General features: G+C 37.0%; 1 protein-coding gene across 2 annotated transcripts in view; it reads right to left on the bottom strand.

Moving 5' to 3' along the window:
- Positions 1-8,774: 8,774 nt before the first annotated feature.
- The window catches only part of LOC149552247 (P-loop containing nucleoside triphosphate hydrolases superfamily protein), a 37,669-nt gene continuing 20,971 nt past the window's right edge, over positions 8,775-25,472 (bottom strand). Inside the window, exons 7-17 of one of the 2 annotated variants that reach the window (XR_016352881.1) lie at positions 13,208-13,299; positions 12,955-13,056; positions 12,687-12,833; positions 12,455-12,605; positions 12,176-12,238; positions 11,829-12,065; positions 11,077-11,181; positions 10,826-10,939; positions 9,937-10,734; positions 9,341-9,845; positions 8,775-9,183 (exon numbers count right to left, since the gene is read on the bottom strand). Coding sequence is in view for 1 of the 2 variants with exons in the window: in XM_089787770.1 (XP_089643896.1) it covers positions 9,414-9,845; positions 9,937-10,734; positions 10,826-10,939; positions 11,077-11,181; positions 11,829-12,065; positions 12,176-12,238; positions 12,455-12,605; positions 12,687-12,833; positions 12,955-13,056; positions 13,208-13,299 (2,241 nt within the window). In the remaining variant the exon portion in view is untranslated. Of the gene's footprint in view, positions 9,846-9,936; positions 10,735-10,825; positions 10,940-11,076; positions 11,182-11,828; positions 12,066-12,175; positions 12,239-12,454; positions 12,606-12,686; positions 12,834-12,954; positions 13,057-13,207; positions 13,300-25,472 lie in introns of both variants that reach the window. The other variant, XM_089787770.1, reaches the window with a different exon arrangement.

Below are 25,472 nucleotides of genomic sequence, written 5' to 3'. Positions count from 1 at the left end.
AACAAGATCAAAATTACCAAGATTTTGTTAAGTGCAAAACTCAATTTCCAGCATCTAGGTTTTCTTCCCTCTAGACCAAAATGATGTTTGGGTGTTTGCTTCTAAAATTTTGGATAAAATTTTTGATCTCCTAAGCTTTTGGTAAATCCAAAGACTCATATTTATTATGCACCACCTAGCGATAATTACTGATTTCTAGCCTAGTATCCGCAAAATCTTCCAATCTAGAATCTAACTTTAGTAATGCTTCTTCTATCTTGGAATTTTGTCTAACATCTTCTTCGGATGAAGTTGCCTTGAATAATACTCTGAATTGTTGCATGATTTTTTCTATTGAAGAAAGTTGATTCCTTGACTCATCCCTAAAAAATCTCTAGGCTAGCGGCATTATAATATGTATCAGCTTCTAAAAACTACCCACGAGCTCTATTCTTTGTTTCTTGAATATCTTCATATAAGCCTTCCATAACCTTATTTCTTGTTGACACCTTTTCTATCCAATCATCTATTTTATCTAACTCTTCTATCATATATACTTTCATTAACAACTTATACCTTTTCCCTTTAATAGTTTTCAATGCTTCCAAATCGTTGGCCCAGGTACGCACTTCATCCATTAGCACAAAATATTGGTTTATTACTATAACCAATTTGTCAACATTATTTTGAATATTGTGTAGAATTTTCAAATTACCCTCTATTATTTGTACCCCTCTATTCTCAAAATTGTGATTCCACCTTTTAAAGGCATCCAAAAATGAATCAGTTTCCTCCGTGACTTTCCTTGTCTCTTTCCTCTCTAAAGTTTCCCCTAGAGAAATCTCTAGATGATTAGGGTCTACTGGACCCACTACTTTGTTCAAGTATCCTCATAGTAATTCATTTTGCTTCCTCAAAACCAAAATTTCTAGCTCACCTTTATCTAGGCGTGAAAATACTTGCTTAAGGACCATGGTAATCAAAACTTTGGCACTATAAATTGTCGGTCTACCAAGCACTATCTCTTTCATCTAGTAATCTTTTGGAGACACCTCTTTGGTATCAGCATGGGGAAGAAAAATGGCAATATATGCCAAAAGATCTTCATTTTGGTTCTCCATGATAAAAGCCAATGTTTTAGCATCGTCTTTAGGCAGTTCTAGCATCCTAACTATTTTTATCAATTATGTCATTACCTCCTCTTCAATGGACTCCATATGTCACCTTTGTCAAGTTAAGACCTCTCTCTTTAACCATGCCAAATTAGTTCTCATATAAGACATGTATTGTGTAAATGACATAGGTTCTAATGCTGGCCCTTTCCCTTTATCACCTTGTACTAGATTTTTCTCTTATCAAGGGAGCATTATGGATTGAGCTTATGTTTATACTTGGTTTGATGACCTAGCCTCTTTTATAGGAAGAACTTGTTCCCCTTCCTCAACAATCTATCCTTCTTGGGATACTTCATATGTATGTAACTAGACATACTCTCCTTCATCTATGGTTTGGCTTTCGGGTTATACTATGAAAGGATGTAGAGAAACTAATTCTTGCTCTAATGGAGGAGGTACAAATGGAAGGTCTTCTGATGGCGGGGAAGTTATACCAAGAGGACCTTTAGGTAAAGGAGGAAATTATTCCCAATATTCTCCTAATGACTCATTTTGGAGGATATCCTATATCCCTTCCCCTACCATCTCCATATCTATTGGCATGAAGTTGAAATCTAAAATGTCAAAGACATCAGTTCCTTCTCCCTCCATCTCTGTTATTAATCTTTCTTTTTATTCCTCTAAGGCTTCTATATGGATGGGCTCTTATGGTATAGAAGGCGATGTCTAAGTCAAAATCCTCCTTTCTACTTCTACAAATCTTCCTAAGTGGGTTCTTTTATTGAGTGGGACATATTCAATCTACTTCCTCTCTTCTTCATCTTGAACCTTGGGAATGGTTTCCAAAACTTGAGGTGACAAAGTGTTTTTCTTCTTTAATTTCATCCTCTTATTGCCTATGTCTTTCATCTTGGTTTAAGCTCTCTTAGTTACTAACGGGTAGCCTTTGTTGGAGTTGCGAGGTCTTCTTGTGTTGAAGCTTCTTCTTGTATAGGTTGAGCCTCTTCTTTCTCAGTTTGAGCTTCTTCCTATGTGGTCAACTCTAATTGGACTTGTTCTTGTTGGTCTCTCTCTCAAGTGACCCTTTTTCTCTTATTTTTCTTCATTGTTTCATTTTTTAAATACTCCACCTCCCATTCATGTCGGTGCACTATCTCTAGCTGCACGGGTGACTTTGGGGTATGTGGGAACTGTAACTTTTATTCCTTTACCCTTCTTTGATCTTGCATTGGCTTGTAGAGTCAGATCTTAGGGAGATGGATACAAGAGAAAAGGATTCCTAACTCACTCCCTTGTTAACTCTATAACATGTCAGGCCCTATGATGAATATCATCATTCTCCTCTTTGATAGGTCACTCATGTATCTTGTCCCTATTATACAATGGATCCATTACCTTTGGGGCATCCTTGTTTCATGCTTTGAGGGATACTTTCGGGTTAAGAAATTTTTTCCACAATCTATAGACTCATTCTACAATAGTCCCTAATCTAGACATCATAGTCATCTACGAAGTTCATCCAATGATCTTCAATTTCCATATTAGGTACAAATGTCTTCCCTACCAAATGTTGTATCATCTCATTGTTGTTGAAGTATAGGTGAGGTTATTGATAATTCTCCAAGGGATACTCATCCCACTTCGAGTTAAAAGTACCTATGTCTTGCCTTTTCTTGACCTCAAAAGCCCCAATGGTGATTGGCCAGATGCATATCTTCTTATGCTATTTTTGCACCCTATCATAAGTTGAGGACAATTGTCTTGCTATCTCTAATAGTAGCAGACTATCTGATGGATATCAAGGGAGGTTCTTTGGGCACAGAAGAGTACCATCTACTTGGATATAGGAAAATGTATTGAACTAGATGAAGAAACCTCCTATTTGTTATATCTGAGTTGTCGCTTCTAGTGACATTATTTTAGCATAGTCTCCTTCTATAAACTAAATGCTAGCAAAAATGAATCCATCATTGACCAACCTATATTCAAGGCTCTTAAAAGGAGGATTTTTCTTCACAATTTGAGGATAGACTATGTATGGTCAGGTGTTTTCATCATGCATACTTCCTTTCCTAACCAACCTAGGGTAATCTGTTGATCTCACTACTAGAAGGTACACAGCATAAGAGGTTATGTAGAAACTGGGTCATTCTTCACTAAAATGAGTTTATCATCCAATTTGTCGCTAAGGATCATAGCCCAATCAATCGTCATCTTCCTCGTTCTAATGGTCTCTATGAAATGTATCATCCTAGGTGAAAAACTTCAAGAAGGCCCATGGATCTACTTAAAAGGACTATAGAGTAGCCAATGTCATCTATCGTATATCCTCAAGTCATGTCAACCTTTCCACCTCTATGGTTTAATGGTGATCTATCAATAAGGTACTTTCCTTGTACCAGCTCTTTCACCTCTGACTCATTCTCTCTATACCACACATATGCCATGCCACAAGTGATTTATAAATATTGATCTACCTGAGGCAGATGGAAGGCCTTCTCAATATTTGAAGGCTTGATGTCCAAGACAATTTCCCCTATCGCATTTTTAACCACTTTTTCTTTCGGTACATAGTGGCATGCTAGGGTCATTGTCAACTCTAATGATTGGACAAATATTGGATAAGAAGCCATGTTTACTAGTTCGCTTTTGATTAATGTAGATACCATAGCTGATCTTTCCTTGGGCTTCTTGCATAGTAATAGGACGGCATTCCATTCGATGTGTCCTAACTTGGTATCTCGTATTTCTAAGTATTTATCTTTGAATTTGGATTTCTTTGGCACTCATTGATATTTGAAGGCAGTTGGTTTGGATGCAATCTTTGTGGCCATAGAAGATGAAGATGAAGCCATTTATCTACACAAAAGAGAAATAAGTCGAGCAACATTAATGAGGAAAAATTAAGATGACCTGACAAACGTGACACAACTAGTGGAAGACTAATGAAACTTACCAAAAAAAACTATAAGTATCTAAAATGTGCATGTGTGCACCTACACAAGTGCATAAAGAGCACAATGCACACATAGTGGGGCTCTATGAAAATGTATAATCTAATATGTGCATGTTGCATACATAGCAAAAATGCGCATGTGCACAATAAGCGCACTATGATGTGTAGAAGGGGACTCTTTCATTTTTAAGTGCATAATGTGCACATTTAGATGAAGTGCATAATGTGCACATTTAGATGAAGTGCACATGCACACACTTGTAGGGTGTACACATGTGCATGTGTGCACCTTTTCTTTACTTTCAAAGGGTTTAGAGGTGTGTATGTGTGATGTTGTGGAGATGTAGAGTATGGATGGGTGCGATGGTGCAGTTTCTGAAGTCTCTGAGCAAATAAGTGAGAGATAAGAAGGGGGGTTGTATTTATAAGTAGAGGAGAGCTAGGGTGTGCACCTCTGAAGGTGAGCATGTGTGCCTCTAGGGTATAAGCTGAGTGTGCATGTTGCACATGCTGTGTGGGTGTGCACATGCACATTTTTTGTTTTTTAAGCAAAAATTTGCCTTTTCTAACCCACTAGCATTGCATGGCCTCAATTGACTAGACACCCTAGAATGGCTCAAACTCAGAGGGAGATCTTGATCCATCGAGGCACTTGATTGGGTGACTTGAAAAGGATCTCACACTTGAAAAAAAGGGGGTCTCCATTTTGAGTCCAAAATGGGGCATGCATTGTGAAACCACAACAGGCCTATCGTGAATATATTGAGGCACGATGCTCATAAACCAACTCAAAACTGACAACATCCCCTTTGCATGGAACTTTGAACTTGAACCAACATGATAGACTATTCAAGGTTCAACTTTGAATAGAGTAGCATAGTCCACCAAATATCACAGACCATATCATGCTTAGGTATACGGGAATGACAAACCCTTAAACCTTGAACCTTTGAACCAAAGGGTTGATGGAGACATGCTAGTTTCCTTTTATCTATTGAGTAAAATTATAATGTCTTGGATCTTGAGAATCGTGTGTTCACATGTCAGGGGTCGAGGAATACGTGAACCACCTTTCTATAGTTTAGCTAGCTAGTTCTCAACGATAACATTTTTTATGTCCTTGGTGTTGGTAGTGAACTAATAGTAGGATAGGTTAATAGTCCAATCTTCATATACTTCTTGAGGTGGAATTTGTAAATGTAAATAGGATCTTTGATAAAGATCGTTAGAATAGAGATACTTATCAATAATTCAGATTTAGTATTATAATACTTTGAGACAATATATTGATTATTTCTTTCTAATAGTAACTTATAAATATTCACCAACTTCAATTAAATATTCTAATAAATATAAATTAAATGTTCTTGTTGTATGTACCAATGACAATTATCAATATTGTTATTGCTTCTTTCGCCAGTCGCTAAAGGAGAAGATAGATTACCTTGGTTATTGATTTATTTGCCCAGTGTTCAGTATATATATCATGGTGTAGGATTATGTTCCTACATGGATCATGACTTTAGTTAATACTACCTTTAAATAGAGGATTAAAACAAGATTGACAATTAAGAAAAAGTTTCAATAAATGTTATTATTATTATTATATAAAATCAAACTTCTAAGATAAACAAATAAACATATGAATAAATTTGGAATCACACAATAATAACTATGTGTGTATGTGTGTATGTGTGTATGTGTGTATGTATGTATGTATATGAGAGTCTCAAATTCATAAACTAAGGATATTGTATACTTCACTTCTACTAAAGCTACACTTTAACACTCCCTCTTAGCGAGGGAGATGTGAGATATCAAAATTTCTTAGGTACTCTAGATATACAATAGATTATCTGACTTTAACACTTTGAAATAGTGACTTGTCAAATAACTTTAATCACAATGTCATGAACACTATCATGATAAGTATTATGATCTCCAGAACTCTGTGACAAGAACTAAATGTAGTCTAATCATAATACATTTGTTATCAATGACTTTTGGGTATCTAGAACAACAATATAATCTATCATTTGTGAGATCATCACCTTATAATGACTACCTTCTGAATATATATATATATATATATGTCAATGAAAGATCGTCACCTTTCATTACATATCTGATGTAACTATGAATTAGAAGAATAAACATACATATTTAAAAAAAAAATTGGAACTTAAGTTCAATCTTCATAATTACAATTTAATCATACCAAGTTTTCCTCTGAAATGTTCCAATTTGAGCTTGGCAAGAGGTTTGGTAAAGACATATGTTGTCTGCTTATTTATACTTATATAATATAGATTGATAACATCGTGATCTACCATATCTCTAATGTAATGCTAAGGTATTTCAATATGCTTAGATTGATTATGGAAAACTAGATTTGTTGAAAACTTGATGTAGCTTTGACTATCACAGTGAATGATTGTGGGCTTCAAAGGTTTCTTGAACAATCCAACTAGTAATTTCATCAACCATACTGCTTCTTTGGCTCCCATAGATGAGGCTATACATTGCTTCAATTGAGCTTAAGGCAATTGAAGATTGTTTTCTACTAAACCAAGAAATCATAGCTCATCCAAGACTGAAACAACACGTGGTACTCTTACAATCAGTAGAGTTTCCTACCCAATCAGAATTTGAATATCCATGAAGATTGATTTCAACTTTATCATATTTGAGTCCCATACCAACTAAACCTTGTAAGTATCATAAGATGTTATTAGCTTCCATAAGGTGTATCTTCTTCACTTCACACATGAATTGACTTAAGGTATTAGTTGCATAACAGATATCAAGGCAAGTGTTTACCAAGTATATCAATCACCCGATAATTTTCCTGTAGTAAGTAGCAAATTTTATTCTCTTGTTATTAGTAAAAAAATACAAAAATAATCATATCATCTCTATTTATTTTGAAGTATATAATAGGATCAGCTTCATTTCTGGAATACCCTGATTTTGAGAGATAGTTGTCTATTCTTTCGTACCATGTCATGGTGCTTGTTTAAGATCATATAGTGCTTTCTTTAGTTTACATACATGAGAGTTCTTTTCATGAGTCATAAATCCTTTTGGTTGCTCAATATATACTTCTTCAATTTCACCATTTAGGAATATTGTTTTGACATCCATTTGATGTATCTTCCACGCTTTGGATGTTGCAATTGTTATGATGGTCCTAACAGATGTGTATCGAGAGACTAGAGAAAATGGGAATGCCTCTAAAGATTTGAATTTTTAGCTTTTAAATTTTGGGGCTAACTCCACATGGTGCAACATCCATCCTACATGCAATGGGAATGCCTTCAACCAAAAACAAAGGTGCTAAGATCAAGATGGATAATGAATTTGCATGTGTAAATGCTTGTATACATATAATGATAGGTTTAAACAATGAAATGCATACAAGGATAATATGTATCGAAGGAATGGGATAATGATCAAATGTATGGGAAAGGAATGAAATTAGAGTCAAATACGTAGATGTGAAAAAAGGACAAGAGAGTCAACCATGCACAATGTCATTCATCCCTATATAAATTGTATGTGCACAACTAGTATAATGATATAACTAAAATATATAAAAAATTAAATTATAGCTAACCAATATCTGATCCTATGTACCTTGTAAATCATCATCTCTAGGGAAGTTTAAACCCAACAAGACAAGGCAGCAAAAGGCTTCATTGATGTAGTATTGTGTTCATGAAGATTTAGGGATTTCATATCATCTTTGGCATCACTCAAAAGATATTACCAATGTTCAATTTTTTAATGTCTTATTTGTAACATCTAAATTAGAGTTTGGTTAATAGACAAAATCCCCCAAGAGATCCATTTCCAAGCGCAATTTAATGTTCCACATGATATTGTCAACTTATATACAACTATCCAAAACATACAACTTTGAGGAAAAGTGACTTTGTAAATCACTATTTCTTGTCGATAAATTGTCAACCCTCATCTAAGAAAAAAAATTCCAACTACACACTTCTAGTTCTATCATTTTCCTTTGTTTTCTCATTGTTATTAGAAATTAGCATATGATTTCAAAAACAAGAAGTTAATCTTCTTTTTTTAAGTTCAATTTTGATCTTTTTTTCTAAAATTGATTTAGTTTTTAATTTTTAAAATTATTTTAGTTTAATTTCTATATTAGTTTAATTTCTACCTTTTTAAAAAAAAATTTAAAAAATTCCCTATTAATTTTTCATAATAAATTTCTTATGATGAAATATTAATAAATTTCTTATGATGAAATATTTTTAGATACTCATTTTATTGATATATAATAAAATAAATATAAATAAATTATATATATATATACTCAATGTTGCAAGCAAATCTTCCATTAACTTTAAAGCGCACTGCAACACACTACTATTTACTTTGTCATTGTAAGAACCAAATCTTCCATTAACATTATTTTCTATTGATTTGTCATTTAACACCAGAACTATTATCGATCTCCTTGAATCCCATTTGTTGCCCTCCAAAATTTGCTCAGCACAAAATTTCCTACAAGCATTAGTTACTCCTCGCAACTTCTTATTAAGTTCCCATAACATTCAAAAATTAGGATAATAGTCGTTGTGGGCATGCAATGTAATTAGAAATATGAAATTCCAATTTCAATTCTCTGTGGTTAATCTTGGAACGCTTCTTATTGTGAAACCCGGGTGGGTGTCTTTCATCCATTTATGTAGGTCGGATTTAACGCGTCCTCTACTAAATATTTCATTAATCAGTAATCGCCAATAAACATTGTGGATTAAGTAAAACTAGATGGTGTGACAATTAAATTACGTGGAGTTAATAGTCACAGCTCATCGTAGCATGCTTTTAAGAAACAACGTACAACTGCATTATATTACCGGCACGGGGTCATCTTTATGCTTCCGTAAGTACCACTTGCATTTTGAAAATGTTGTTATTGCATACGGTGGCATATATGTCTGCCTGGATAGAGAGCGTTGAATAGTCTGCATTACGTGGAGTAGCTCTGATATCACCAAGCTTTTGAACTGATTTAAATTTCCTTCCCTCAAACACCTTTAAAATTACATTTTAAGCTCATAACATCACTCTTGCATTGCAAAAGATTCCTTAGCTTGAAAAAGCCTGAGTAAAAATGTGATCACAGTTCATTACAATATGTCAGTAAACAGGAAGCCAAACTTGAGTAACATCTTACTAAAGATATGGGCTGTAGTGCCAACAACTTGGAAACGCCCTCAAATTTTATAAAGCAAAACCAATGCCCACAAAAATTATGCACCTTCAAATGGGCCTGCATATTATGTTGTCTGGGGAAATGTAAATTTATGAGACATGATATCCCGCAAGCAAATTTATTGATTCCAACCATCCCTTTGCTCGGGCCATAATTGACATGACCTATTTGAAGAATAGTTGAATCTGTGATCAGACCACACTTGCGATACTCCACGTGCAGAATCAATGTTACTGCCTTCCATTTTTTTGTTCTCTGAAGAAGGGGATTGCAACGAGGAGAAAACTGGAAAGTTTTGGTAGTAAGTGCTCTGACTGTTGTAAATTATATGATGAGAATTCAACATAGGAGAGTCGCCACTTGAGCTATCATTTGGAATGAAGTATGTTCCAACTTGATTGGAAGATTGTGGAAACAAAACTCTTTCTACCTTCGCATCATGGATTCCATTAACACTGCTGCTATCATGTGCAACAGGATTGGCAAATGCTTCTCTTCCATCACCCACAACATGAAGATTTTGCATTTGATGGTTCACATTCCATGGTGCCTATACAAAAATACATGCAAAAATTGAAGTGAGATGATGCTTAAGAGTAACTTCTTTAAGCAAAATAACTCGAAAGTAAGATATGAATTACCCTTTGGAGCTGCATGCCTTCTGTGAGAGGTTGAGTTTCTGATGGTGTATGATAGCCTAACCCATCATAGCTTCCATTCCAGTGACAATTTAAGCCATGAGTTTCAGTCTTGTCATGCATGGGATCCACACAAACTGTATTATGAGAACAGCAATCCTGATAACAAGGTTCTGCAGAGCATTGTTGGCTTCTCTGTTCCATGTGATCCCCTGATCTCCTTGCCAATAATGCTGAGGGAGTATGTAGATGAGAAACCATCTCAAAAGAGCTGTGGTGCTCCTGCCTCATTGTGCAAATTCCATTTGCAGCTTCTGTATGAGGAGCTTTTGAATTCCTAGGCAATGGACTCTCAGAGTGATTCATGACCCTAACATCAGAACTTCCATATTCAACAGATCCAGGGTCAGCTCCTCTTATTAAAGGACCACTATAGATCTGAGAATTCCTAGGATTGATGGAACTTTGTAGCTTCAATAAGTCACAATTCCAATTTTTCGGAGATGTTACGTAAGTCTTATTACAATCTGTACTGTGTATAAGATTTTCTGGTGGAGGTAAGCATTGTGGATATCTTCTGCAAATTGGAGCTGGTGATATTTTCCTTAGCACAGGACTTCCAGGGGGGATAATCCAGTCTTCTATTGTTATCCCTTGCTTGGTAGCAAGTTCCTGTATCTGTTTGTGATTCAAACCAGAACTTCCAAGCAAAGCCCATAAATTACTTTGTGCTTCTCTTTGGTTATGTATTATTTGATCACGCACTGCTATTTGAAATTGAAGCTCTGTGTTTGTCATGCCCTGCATTATGTTTAGAAAATATCATTTTAAAGTCCAGATATTACTCAAATCGAAAACAAATATGAGATATATAGATTTAGGTTTTTATTACCAGTAGCCTATACTGTCTAAGAATGCGCAGGTACGTTTTGTTTCCATTGTTATCAATAGCCTCATCAATCGACTTTTGAAGCTTGCTGCGGTGTGCCTCATTTATCTCAATTTCCTACAATACCAGTAAAAGAGGGAAGAATGAAACATCTATATCTACACAAAAATGATGCATGAATTCTGCTTCCTTGTTAAAAATGCAATACAGTTGAAAGTTTGTGCAAAGACAATTACAAATAATTTAATATATACCTTATGATAGTTGGCTCCTGCTTCATCATTATCCCGGATGTTGTCAAGAATAACCTGTCTCCTAGCACGTAAGGCCTGTAGAATTCTTCCTTCTTTTTCGATATCCTGTATTAACAGTGTTGGTTTGCAGTTATCATTTAATAAAATAAATAATCAACATTAAGAATCATTCCAAGTTTATATATTTGTTCATGTCTGCTATTGAAATTTTACAGTTCAAGCCTGTGGGGTTGTCATTAATGGGTAGGAAGGCCTTGTTTCCATGTTGGAGACCAAGGTTAAGTTTCCCAGAAGAGCATCACAGTACGAGAAAGGTACGCGAAGCAGTAGAGCCACTTCAGTTGAGAGTGTATGCAGTAGGCTTGCCGGTGACACTAGAGGATGAGATAGTGGAGCAGTAAAGAGAAGGATACCCTACAGAAGGAGATAGGAGTTGCAAGATTGAGAAAATGCAGTAGGCCTGCAAGTGATGATAACAAAGCATAAGGAGGATGTCCTATAAGAGGAGATATGAGAAGGGGCAACATTAACAATATGGTAGGCCTGCAAGTGATGCTCGTAGACAATGGAGTAACTAGGAGGATGCCTTACAGGAGATATGTGCAGGAGAAAGTGTCAAAGCCATAGTAGCACCACAGGAGGGGTAAGAGATTGTCACTGCATGGTATCCCCCACTGTAGGGCATCAGAACCCATGGACAAACCCTCACAATTCAAGGGTGGAAGACCCAATAGAAGTTCTATCTCAAATACCTGTTGTTTTGCAATAATATCATCAAGATGTTGAAGTTCAATCCGATTACGTAAGTTAATGTCCTCCAGTTCAAATAAAGCTTTCTGAAGATTTATACGCTCTTCAACATTCTCATTGGTATTGCGGCTTAATTCATCCAACCAAGATAACTCGTCATCAACTGTTTTTTCAGCCGGTCTGATACTCAATTGAGATTCCTTTTCTGCTAGTTCCTTCCTTAGTTGACACACTTCAACCTGCATTTTCCAACCAGTGATAAGCAACCAAAAGGTAACCTTCTAGTTGAGACATTCAGCAGATGTACTTCGGCTTTCAGCATTAGCTTTTTTGTGATAGGTTGCCATACCTGAAGATTGTCAATCATGCGCTGGTAATCTGCAACATGACTATCAACAGTGCCAATGTTTTTCTGCAGAAGGAAGAGCTTCAGATTTACATCTACCTTTCCAGTGGTGTGCTTAAGTATAAATTCATTCACTATAACGATGACAACATAATAAATTCAGAACCAGTTCAAAAACTCCTAAAAGAGGATGCATTATACTGTAACCAATTAGCAAACTGCTGATTGACTTTAGACTCTAGACTAAAGATGCAGAAAATGACCAATATACAAATGAGTGACCTGTATATGTGTCTTAATCTCTTTAGCTCTATCAGCATACTTCAAGGTGTTGATGGTGTGGTGATACTGATCATCGGCAGGGGATACAGTAGCAATCATAATAGTACGAGAGTTACCACTGAGACCATCCTTCAAAATTCTTGTAAGCTTGCTGCAATTAAGCTTGGCTGTTAGTTTCAACACTGCTGTGAACTGTACTTCAATAAAAGTTTTGAGCTTTTGAACCACATACCTATTGCGGTAAGGAACATATGCAAGACCCTTTTTCTGCTGCTTTCCTAAAGCATTAATGCAGGTTGCCAAAGCAAGGAGAGAACGATTAATATTTGCTCCATCCCTGAGCTTCTGTCCAGCATTGTTTGTTTCTGAAGCTCTTTCACTGTACAATTCAAATGAGTAAAAGTTTTAGAAACTACCAAGAATACAAAAAAAAATATAGGCAAAATACATATGTTCCATCAGGGTCAAAATACTCAATATTAAGATCCTAAAGAATTCACCTGCCAGCAAGGTCAACTAAAGAAAGTTTGCCACGCAAAACTTGTGATCGATATTGATTCTTTTGATGCCTTTTGACAGTAATTTCTAAAACAGCATGTGACCTGACATTGAAATTCCAGGATTGAGACATTGCCTAATCCTTATTACGAACAATGGCTCACTTAAATAAGATGTTTGCTACAAGTTGTAAACAGCAATGCTTAAGAAATATTATATTACAACAACATAAAAATACATCAGAATGCAACTAACCGTGATGATGTGGCATTTGCCTCTGTGCTCTCTGTTTTCCGTCGATTATTGCCCACATTTAGTAGCTCAAAGATTTTGTCTGCTGAATTGACCTTTTCATGGAAAGAAACACACTCGAGCATGAAGCTTAATAATAATTAAATCATCAGACATTTTGTGAAAAGAAAAATATTATTATATTGACTTTGTACCAAGATATACCACAAGATCTGTTCATGAAAAAAAAATTGCAGCTATTCATTTCAAATGGATAAAATTAGATTGAAAATTTATTACAGGTGCATTATTCCTAGCAAACTTGCTGTAAGGATGCTGGGAGGGTAAACAGTTATGGATAAGCCATATGCATTCTCAAATTTTCACTTCACTCTCTGCCCGTGCTCCATTAAATTGTACCCTTGAGCACTGCTACATCAGAACAATTGCAAGTACAAGTGACAACAGGAATATGAATTCCTCAAAGAAGGAAATCCACATAAACATTGTGGACATGTCGTCCTTTTCTACCCAGTAAAAACACAAGTGTTGGCTGAATATCTTGTAAACGGTTGTAGACACACTACTTATAAAATGAAGTATTTAGACACAACATGTGAGATATAATCTCTCCTCTCAAGTAAGGCGAGGCACCCTTCTTGTTGGTGCTGAATCAACTAAAACTGAACAAGAAATTCAAAGATTGGGTGTTGCATGTATCACTTCCACTCTTTTTGGGGAAGGATTTCCACTTTCATAAATATGCAGTTCACAAAATTGAGACTTTGGACAACTCCACTTTTAAGCACTAGTTGGAGCAATAATGCCAATATCTTAACTGAGAGATTATCCTTAAGCATACTGTTAAACCATTAACTAAAGGATGTACATAAGCTCAAAGGCTCATACACTATTCTAAAATGATATAATTTAGCAGAATGATTTTAAAACATTGAACTTCCTTTCTAATTTCTAATAGCACAAAGAATCACAGCTCAAAGACTATGTATTCACTTCTACGTAACTCAACTTGAAAACTACAGCACAAAGTTTGTATAAAATCAGATTTAAAGTTTTTCTTATAATAGAAAGAATTACTCATAAGCTTTTCTCAACAAATTCAAGATAATATCACTATTATGATGCAAGGACACAACGATTACATAACTGTTTCTGCCAAAATGGCATAGTTTACTGCCAAGTATGGAAGTTATGTACCAAATCTTGTTTACATTACTCTCATAGCATTCAGACTACTAAATGGAACAGTACACACAAATGGAAAAATATATCTATATTGATTGTTCCAAAGAGTTTACATTACCAATACCAACGACATTCAGGATTACCATCACCTTGCCCACTCTCTAAGATCCCTACATATATAGCGCTCAGGTTGGTTACGAGAATCGACCATCCCCATCCTTGGTACATGACTTTTCCTAACAACTAGTTAAAGTATTTTATTTTACGTAATTACCATCTATATTATCCTCCCTAAGAAAAGAAGTCATCTTCTAGGCGACAGTATCAACAATACACTTATGAATAACAGTGAGATGACGTCCCTGGAGTGGTGGACACCTGTAATCGTGCCAATTGTTGTCTAAGAAGCCTCACATCTCATTCTGCCACCATTGTTCTTTCAGGTTCTCTTTGCATACCAATTCCACTAACGATCTCTTTTCTTCCATAGTCATTTTTGGGGGATTGGCTGCCTGATGTCCCCTGTTCAGAACTCCCAATACCTTGGTGAACTCCTTGGGTGCATATGAAACTATCACATCCTGCTGCAAATATTTAATGGTGGACCTGTGGCTTCTTTTGTCATATCCATGTACTAGAGTTCTCAATACTAGTTCAAACTCTTTTAAATCGAAAATTGGCAAGAGTACAAAGATGTCTACCTCAGCTTTTCTTAGGGCAGCCTTCAATGGATACTAGTCATCTGTCCCTTGCCACCAATTCCTACATTTTGTTTGTTGAAGCCCTTTGAAAGTAATGCTTTCTGTAGAGATCTCTTTTGTACTACCCTTGCTCCTCTTGGTTTTGCTTGCAATAGCCATTTTGTCTTTTAATATTGTCTTCTTTCTTCCCCCTCCTACATTTTTATAATTCTCCTCAAAAGAATCCCTTTTAGGGCTTTTAAAAATTCCCTTTATTGTGTTATATGATCCCTTTACTATGCCTTCGTACCAATTTTTTAATGCATAGAATGCAGCTATGAAGGGGCCTATATGCATTTGTTCCTCTTGTGCACGTACTTTTTGTGGGCCCACCCGTTGTACGATCATGTCCGTATGATGTATGGTCTCCTGTCCTTTTATTGCCAATCGCATACATGATGGAATCCCCCTTGTATTCGTACGTGTGTTTGGGTGTACAGAAAGCACCCTTTTCTGGCATACATGTGCAACTTTGTTGGCTCTGTGTACGCGTATGGCCAAGTTGGCTTCACATACGCGTACGACCGATCTAGTTACGAGTGTACATAAGCCCTACGAATTCGTACGAGCCTTTCTTCGCTATGGATATCTCCTTCCTCGTATGACTCGTACTTTCCTATATACCATACGGTGTCTCTCCTGGACTTCTGTTTTTCTCTGCTTCATATGGAATGTGTAGTCTTTGTCCCTACAATGTATGGTCCCCTGTCCTTTTATTCCCAATTGCGTACATGACAAAATGCCCCTTGTATTTGTATATGTGTTTGGCGGACGAAAAGCACCATTCTCTGGCGTATGCGTGCGACTATGTTGGCTCCGTGCACATGTACGGCTAGGCTAGCTTCACATATGCATACAACCAATTTGGTTGCGAGTGCACATACGGCTAGCTTGGCCACTCCTACCCTACGGGTTTGTATGGACCCGTCTTCCCTATGGATATCTCCTTCCTCATACGGCTCATACTTTCCTAGTTACTCTTGTTTACCGTATGGTGCCTCTCTTGGACTTATGTTTTGCTTTGCTTCATATGGAGTGTTAGGATCCCCACTCCCTTTTATCTTGGCGATTTTTCCCTTCCTTATTTTTCTTGTCCCTTCCTTTATTCCTTTTTTCAAGAAGCTTTGTATCTTCCTTCTTAGGAATCGTACCTTTTTATGTCTTGTTGTTCCAACTTGTGCCTCCTTAATTTCTTTATGAGTCCTTCCTTGTGTTCATGTTTCTGTTTCCTCCCTCTTTTTTGGTTCCTAACCCTTATTTCTGAAGCGTATTGCACTATGCACGAGCCTGGGAACGTCTGATAGCATTTGTTTTGATAACAACTTCCCAAGTAGTCCAAGTAAAAAATATTTTCCACTAGGGTAGTTAGCCCCACACCTTCGTAGTTGCCATCAACATACCTCCCACCATACTTCTAATACCAGGTGACCTTCTCCCCTTCAACTATTGGTCCCTCCATCAGGTTGGGGATTACTTGCTATAGTGCATTTACTCTTCTTTTACATGGTATTTTTTCTCCATCCTTCTCTCACTTCTCAACTACTTCATTGGTGTAGCCATCTCCCTTGCAAATAAATAAGCCATTTGTTTTAACTACCATCTTGAGGGGGGTTCCTAGAGTTGTCCCATATTCTTCCAAGTCAATTTCTTTTGTATCCGCCTTCATTAGGTTATCTTATGGTGGATGCTCTCCTTGTTCTGCCTTTTCCTCCTCACCAATATCATAGGCCACAAATCCTTCCCTCATATGGTGCTTTTAGTTTCTAGTATCTATTGATCTTTATCTATAGAGTTGGGGGAGCAAACAAGGCATTTGTGAGATACTTATGAATCCTTGAGATTGCTACTCCCTCCACCCTTTTCTTGATCATCTTTTCTTCTGGGTCAATAATGGGTTTATTCCAGTCCTTGTCCACTCTGTAAGGTTCCCCTGTGATGATGAGGTCTTCTTCTTTTTCTTTGTCCCGATAGAGCATCTAATCTCCTCTGGTAGCATATCCCAACATATTGATTCTATATTTCTTTCTTGATAAGTTTTTAGTTTGGATCCGTTTACTGCTTCTTTAATTGGTCTATCATCGAGCATTGCCAATTTGATTGCCTCGTTGCTACCAATTTCCCTGGTTTTACATGGTCCAAGCCACTGAATTTTGAACTTCCCTGGTTTAATTTCGTTATGATTGTTATACTTCAGAACCAACTTCCCTCGTTGGAGATGCACTATCCAAGATGTTTGTTGTGCTAGGACTTCCTCCAGCATTGTGCACTTTTTTTGCCCACTGGGTTGTCATTCACCTCTCGTCTAGTTTGATGAGATTATTAAGTCATTCTTTCAAGTTGTCCTCCTCGCCCCATCTATTCTCTACAACCACCCTACGGCTTGGTAGCATGAACTCGACCGATACAACTGCTTGTCCAGACACCATCTGAAATGGTGTATGTCCCATAGTTGCCTTATATGAAGTTTGGTGGGCCCAAAGTATTGCAAGTAGCCTTTCTTCCGAGTCGTTGTTCTCCACCCCACAAGTCTTATATAGAACGGATACTATAAATTTATTGGTCGATTCAGCTTGTCCATTCGCATGTGGGTAGTACAAGTTGGATAGGTTATGAAATATTCAAAATTCCTATGTCATGTTTCATACTACCTGGTTTACGAAATGCACACCTCTATCACTCGTAATGGAGATTGATATCCCAAATCTCGTGACAATCTCCTCGTACAAGAATCTAATTGTACTCATAGTTTTGTTGTCTTGGAGCACCCTTGCCTCGACCCATTTCGTGACGTATTTTGTGGCAACCACAACAAAATCAACAATTCCTAGCTGTACTCACCCTTAGGGGTCCCACAAAATCTAGTACCCACCTTTTGGATAGTTCTTGAGGTTGTGTGGGAAATAAAGGCATGAAATCTCCTTTCTTTCCCCGTTCTTTGACATATTTCACAGCTCGTTCCCCATTGTTTTGTGTCTGTATAGAGCATTGGCAACCCTCATCCAACCAAGAGTACCTTCTTGGTAGTGACATTTGGTCCCATATGCTCTCCTATCAGTCCTTCCTGAGACTCATGCAATGTTACATCCCAAAAGTTTGCTACATTAAATAATATTCTAGCCATTAGAAAAAATCATGTGAAGTTAGTTGTTAGGTAAATCTGTTGAGAATAGTGGTTCATGTGAAATTGATTTATTGATAAAGATGACGGGATATTTTGATTCTTGTGAAATGGAAACTCCATTATTAGTTGATGTCATGTAGCATGTTACTTAGTCATTATGATGAATTTGGAAAATGAATATCTTAGCAATTTAGAATGATTATGTGATATTTTTATTATTTCAAATTATTGGAAATATGTTATTACTTGGAACCATTTCCATTTTGCAGGAGCATGACGACAAGGGGAAGTGTTGCCAAAGTGAGAGTTAGGAAGGGGACACCCCAAATCCACTGTCAAACCAATAGGTATGAACCTAACCACCTAGACCAAGGACTAGAATGACTTGACAAGCAAGAAAAGTACAAGGATTACCATGAGTTATCCAAATAAGCAAAACACTATAAAGGGTTAAATAAGAAATGCTACCTCTATTGTGTAATGATCTTTGTGTATCTTGTGAGCTATCATGTCTGAGTATAGTAATATCACATCTATACTCATACTTGGGTGGGTATGAAACATGTATGTATACACATTTATGTATATGTGTGTGTGTGTGTATACGAAATTCATCATTAACATATACATATATATGTATGTGTATGTGTATGTATATATATATATATATATATATATATATATATATATATATATATATATATATATATAATTACTTAGGCAAGCATGAATATATAGGAATAATATTAATTTACAAAGGCATGGGTAGAGCGTATGTTGCCACATTTACTTTACATATTTTCTTAACCTTGACTTTGGTCATTTATTTAATTGCTTAGAGTGACCACCTGTACAGTATCCGCTACCTTATGGCATCGGACTATAATATTTCTTTTGATATTTTTGAATTTAGAAGTCTTGCCACCTCAATCTTGGCGTAATCAAGCACACCGCGAGTGACCATTGCTCATCTTGGTCGATTTCTTGTTTCTTATTTATGTTCTCTACTCTTGCCGTGGGGGCACACCCACACATTTTTGCTCTTTGTTCTTAGCATTCCAGAATTCCTCTCGTTATCACATCATTGTATTCTTTGCTTGTACTCATACTCAAGTCGTAGACAGTGGCTATATTTTTACTGGGTCGAAGCTTGTGAATTAAGAATGTGGCGCACATTGGGCACCATTAGAATCTCGAGTGTTGGCATTACTACAATTGTCATTTACATCAAAACGCACAGATTGACCAGGTCATGTTTTGTGTTTTACATTGTATATATATTTCTTTCCTGAACATGTCAATTTCATATCAGCTTCAGCCTCTCTTTTTAGATAAAAGATCAGAGTCGGATATGAACATTTTAAATAGAAATCCTATTGATTCTCCGACATGCTCTGCCTAGAATGAATGTTGTTTTGCATACGTATATGTTCTGATTGAATGAGTACCATATTGGGATATAATCAATATATCTCGGAAATCAATGTCTCCTCATAAATGATATCAAACAGAAAGAAAAGCATAATAACTTATGATGCCATAGGCCGAATACGACATGATGCATAGCAAAAGGAATGAGTGATCATGAATCCAAAAAATATAATATGAACCTCCCGACTATGAGGACCTTTATGGTCGAGCCAAGGGGAGAAAAGAGTGGGAAGAATTCCTACAATGAAAGAAAGAATATAATCAGTTTTAACATCTAAATCAGATATAAAGATACCTTGTGGGAATCCTTTGTATTTTTTTCCTTCTTGTCAAGTTGAGCAGTAGGTGATTGGGCACATAAGTTGCCCATCCGAAATCCTTGGCCAAGGTAGTTAATGGCATGTTTGCCACCATGATCACCATAGGTCAGGTTGCTAGCAATTGAAAAATAGGCTGCTTGGAATGTGTCCTCAGTCTCGACAATTGACTACTTGATACTCTAACACCAAGATGCTCAATGGTTGTATAAGGGTGTCCCAAAGCAACTCCCAAGGTAGGGAGGGCCTTTCTCATTGGAGATTGTGTGGGGCTACTAAGGGTCCGCGGTTGGGAGGTTAAGGCCGTGGCAATGCTTCTCCTCTCTTCTAGATGCCAAGGCTTGTACAACTCAATGACATCGACTGCCTTTATTCTGGTAACCTTTTTATGTTTTACTCGTACTTTATTTGTTATACATATTTCCATTATAATATTTCAGAATTGACTTTGCAAATGTAGTAGTTGATAACTAAATGTCATATGAATCTGGTAGTTAGATGGTTGTTAATTCCAAATTATTTGTGGTTATAGTTAGTTTGTATTTCCATTTCATGTGAAAGAGTTGAATAACTGAATTAATGGTATCTCCTTTCATTTGGTTAAGAATTGTGATATATTTTCCTTAATTAAGAATTAGATAGTTTCTGAAATTTTAGTATTTTACACACAATATGCTAGGGATCTCTTCCATTACACATCTACGAAGCACCTAGTCAAGCCTCATTTTATAGAGTAGTCCTTGGATGAGCTGGAATGTTTTGCTCTTCAAGGCTAGCTTCCTCCTCCCACTAGCTGCCATGTTTGGGGGAAATGATGTCGTCAACAAGTATCTCCCAATTTGCTCATACCAAGTCAAAAGTACAGCAATCCGGAAAAGGTGGGTGTCTAGAAAAACTTAATTTACTCCACTTGCTAGTTCCCCTGACTTTATTCTTGACAAATAACCTGTCATGATGTGACTCTTACTTGGTTGCACTACAATATTGAATGTAATCTTGAGTACGAGCCACCTACTCACCCTCCCTTGTATAATGGGTTTGTTGACCAGGTACAATAGTGCCTGGTGGTCCACATAAAAGTTGAATGGTGTGGCAAGGAGGTAGTGCCGGAATTTCTTAACTAAGTACACCATGCTTGGCCCCTCTCTTTCAGTCATATTGTTATTCCTTTCTACTTTTGAGAGCAGCCTACTAGAAAAGTAGGTTGGTTGATTTAGTCCTTCGGTTCCTGCCTGAGCCAAGGTCACTCCAATAGCAAATTTGGATGCGTCCACATGCATGTGGAATTCCTTGCTCCAGTCAGGATAGACGAGGATTGGTGCTCGTACGAGTTTTTCTTTAGCTCCTTCAATGCATTAGTTTTTTATGTCCCCAATACAAATGCTTCCCTGTTTCTGGTGAGTTTCTCCAATGGCAATGAGATCTCTACAAATACCTTTATAAATTGCTAGTAGTAGCCCAAATGGCCAAGGAACAACTTCACTACTGTCACGTCTTTTGGTTCTTCAATATCCACGATCACTATGATTTTATGTGGCTTAGGTTTCAGCCCTTCTTTGCACATAATGTGTCCCAACAATTTTCCTTGAGGCACCATGAATCCACATATTTTGGGATTCAGTGCCAAGCATGCTCTCTGACATTCCTCCATGCATTCTCAAAATATTGGGAGGTGGGTCTCCTTTCCGCTGAACATTGACCAATCATCTAAATATGCCTCGAAATTGCCTCTTGCCATCCTATCGAATATGCGAAGTATGATCCTCTGGAATGTGGCAAGACATTGCATAGTCCAAAGAGCATCTTGTTATATGTGTAGACTCCATCCTCTACTACAAAGGTGGTTTTCACTTTATCTTCCTCAACTATACTGATTTTGTTATAGCCTAAGAACTTGTCCATGAACAAGTAAATCTCATGTCCTACTACCTCCTCCAATATAATGTCTGTTAACGATATTGGAAAGGAGTCTTTGATTGTGCTTATTTGGTGATATGATAATTGGAGACACTCATTCGCTAGTTTGTACTTTGAAAATAATACCTACCTCTAGCATTTTTGCAATCTCCTCTTGCACTTTGGTTGCATAGCTTTTGTTCATGTGGTACAGCCTTTTCCATACGGGTTTGGCATCTAGCATTAGTGGGATCTTATGTACACATAGTTCCAGTGGAACCCCTTTTAGATCCTTGTACGTCAATGCAAACACATCTTTGTATTCTAGGAATATTTTGAGTGCGGCTCCCTTAAGGACTAAGTCCCAATCATCCCTTACTACTATTAGTTTTGGTTTCTTCTAATCACCCAAGCTAAATTCCGTCATATTTGGCTCCATATGTTTTACTTCCTCATGTTCCTTCCTTGCATTCCTTGTACTCCTTGGGGTACATATCCTCATTTTCTTCCATCTTGACAACTTCAAGCATATTGCAGCTTGGTTGGAACACTTCGTATTCCTCCATCTACTAATGAAATAATCCCTTGAAGGAGCTCATCTCGTCCTCTGACCAGCTACCAAGTCTCAAGATGTCATCCTCATTGAGCTCCAACTCCCCATTTCCACCACATCCATCCCCTTAAGATTTTGAATCAAATACCAATTCTTGGTTCACTATCTAGTTCTGCAAGCCAATAGTATATTTTTTTTCCTGCACTTTCAATTGACAAGGTGTTATTTTTTCAGTTATGGTTGGCTTTGGCTAAAACTAACCATTCCTTGCCAAGTAAGATGACGTACCTTCTCTCCAGAGAGATGACCACAAAGTCCAAAAAGAATTGTTGTCCCCACAATTGCTTTTTGGCTCATAAGCATGTCAAGTGGTTTTATGTTGTGTTGGTCTACTCCTACCAAGTGAAATGTGGGAGGCCACAGTGTGAATTTTCTCTGGGCTCACCATGTCTCCTCAAGGAGTACATTGACTCCCGAACTGCCATCCACAATGGTATTGGTAATTTTGTGTCCCATGATTTCTATTTCCACAATGGTGAGAATCCTCCCTATTCCCATTGTGAATAGTGTCGATTTCGACTTTGGTTGTTCCTTTCGAAGGGCTTTTTGATTGTCATCTTCTCTTGTGGCTTTTTTCCTCCACAACTAGTGGCATTTTCTTGTCCTTGAAATTGCTACCCTCAATTGAGGTAACGTATCTAGTAAGTAGGTCAGCCTTACCCGGAATGGTAGCTTGCAACATCTGTTTTATTATATTATTTTTACACGTTGAGCATGTCGGAGTACTTGTTTCCTTCTCACGTTTGTGTTCTTCTCCAATTTCATCTACTCCTCTTTATCTTTCTTTTTCAGTTTCGATGTCTGGGTACAAAGCCTTCTTCGCTTGCATTCTTGTTACAACCATTGTTTCTTCTTCAAGCTTTGTTACTTGCAACATGTTTACTGCCTTTCCCTTTGGACAGTCGGCATCCTCATGATTCCCTTGTCCACACCATTGGCATAACTTGTTCCCACCACTTTGCTGATTTTCCATTCACACGCAAAGTGTCCCCACTCATTACATCTTTTGCATTGTATCATCATGTGGCCCTTTGCATCGTACTAGATGTGGCTGTTGACAATTGGCTAATGAAGATATGTAATTGTTGTCATTTATGGCAACACATGATGTACATGCTTGTAGTAAACCTTGGAAATAAAGATACTTAGCTTTTGGTACCTAGAAAATTGTCTAAGTATGAAATTGGTTTACAGCAGTGTATTGTTTTGTATGTAACTTGTTACTGACGTCATATTATGACTAGCGAAGTTAGATTGTGATAGTATACATATTGATGATGATGTGTACAACCTTGGACATCAGTATGGACAGTACGGAAAAGAGATATTCACATTTTACCAGTGAAACAAAACAGTGGAATTAAAGGTAAAGGAATTATTTTGTTTACAAAATAATTACTTGACCAATTAGGGCCAACATCCTAGATGTTTACTCTTTAGTTGGAAAAGTGTATTATGGTCTTAGCCGACCTAGCAGCAACTTCTTAAAAGGCATGTTATTTATGCAAAGGACATCTTGTGAATTCATGTGTGTATTAGTGTGCAATTGTAATTGTCATAAGTGATATGAGAACTTTCTGCAAAACGATATGTGCGAAGTTTTTGTGAACCTAATTTTGTAATCCTAGATCGAAATGAGGTCAGAGATCAGTCAAAAAAGAAGTTACAACACCTATATACCGGAAGACTAAGTACTTGTTTGGGCAGTGAGCTCTTCTTGTAATTGGAAGTGCACGTTTGGGCAGTGGGCTCATCTTGCATCTATTGTACTACAACTCCTAACAGGGATTCAAAGTCTCCTAACAGGGACTCTCTATACTGAATTTGCTCATTGACTCCTAACAGGGTCCATCCTCTAACAAGGAACATATATATTAGTATATTATCTAGTGGGTATCATCCCTACGAGGGTTTTCCCTTGGCCAGGGTTTCCCTAGTTAACAAAATATGGTATTATGAGTTCTCTTTATGCATGGTTATTATTTCTATTCAGCATTACTTGGTTACTTTTTTATGCATGGTAAAAAAAGTAATTAATAATATCCAATTGGCAACAAAAGTTTGTAGAATACTGATTCACCCCCCCTCTCAGTCTTCCCTATTTCTAATAGTAGCTTCGTGGCGTGTTCTTATTGTTGTTGTTGCCTCTACATCTATTAATCCAATAGCCTCCTGGGGAGGCATCAAAGTTCATATTTCTTGGTGGTGTAGTGGGTGGCGTAGCATGTTTTGCGGTCAAAAATACTTCGCACTTCTTACCTTTAAGTTGTACGGTCGCTCTTTGAGAGCGTGTCCCGCAACCTGACAAATATCGCAGAATGCATTTTTTGGACAGTTATTCTTTGTATGCCCTTCATTCTGGCATTTCGTACACTATAACTCTCTACCTTTAGTTTCTTTTTCTCCTTTCATTTCCTTCATCATCTGCATCATGTCTTTATGGAGTGCTTGACTTATCTTTGATTTTCCTTCACTATTTTCATCACTACTTCCATCACTTAATTTTTTTATTCCTTACGGTTTTATCTTCACTCTCCATGTCCATGGCTCGATTACATGCAACCTTATATGTGTATGGAGGTACCACCTTTATCTTCCTTCAAATGGAGTGATTTAGCTCTTCTATGAACCACCTTTTCTTTAATTCATACATCAGCTTGTTCTCCAACTTCCCTATCAGCTCTTTCAATTTCTTGCGATAGACTGGGACACTCTCGTTCTTCCCTTAGCGTGTGTTATATATTTTTGCCACCACTTCATCATCCCTTAGGAGTTTAAATTCCACCTCAAAAGCTTTCTTTAAATGTCCAAGTTGTTTTTTGTGTGGCTGGTAGTTCAACGTACCAATCAATTGCTATGCCTCGCAACATGGTTGGAAAGGCTTTTAGCCAATAATCCTCATCTTCTTGCCCTACGAGCTCCCAAATAGTTATACATGTTTTATAAAATTGGGTCTCCTTCACCC

The sequence above is a fragment of the Cupressus sempervirens genome, chromosome 6 (assembly GCF_028749045.1).
Source record: "Cupressus sempervirens isolate cs-2001-9-10 chromosome 6, ASM2874904v1, whole genome shotgun sequence".
NCBI lineage: Eukaryota > Viridiplantae > Streptophyta > Pinopsida > Cupressales > Cupressaceae > Cupressus > Cupressus sempervirens.
The sequence above is the reverse complement of the archived record's forward strand: the minus strand, read 5'-3'. Positions and strand labels throughout refer to the sequence as shown.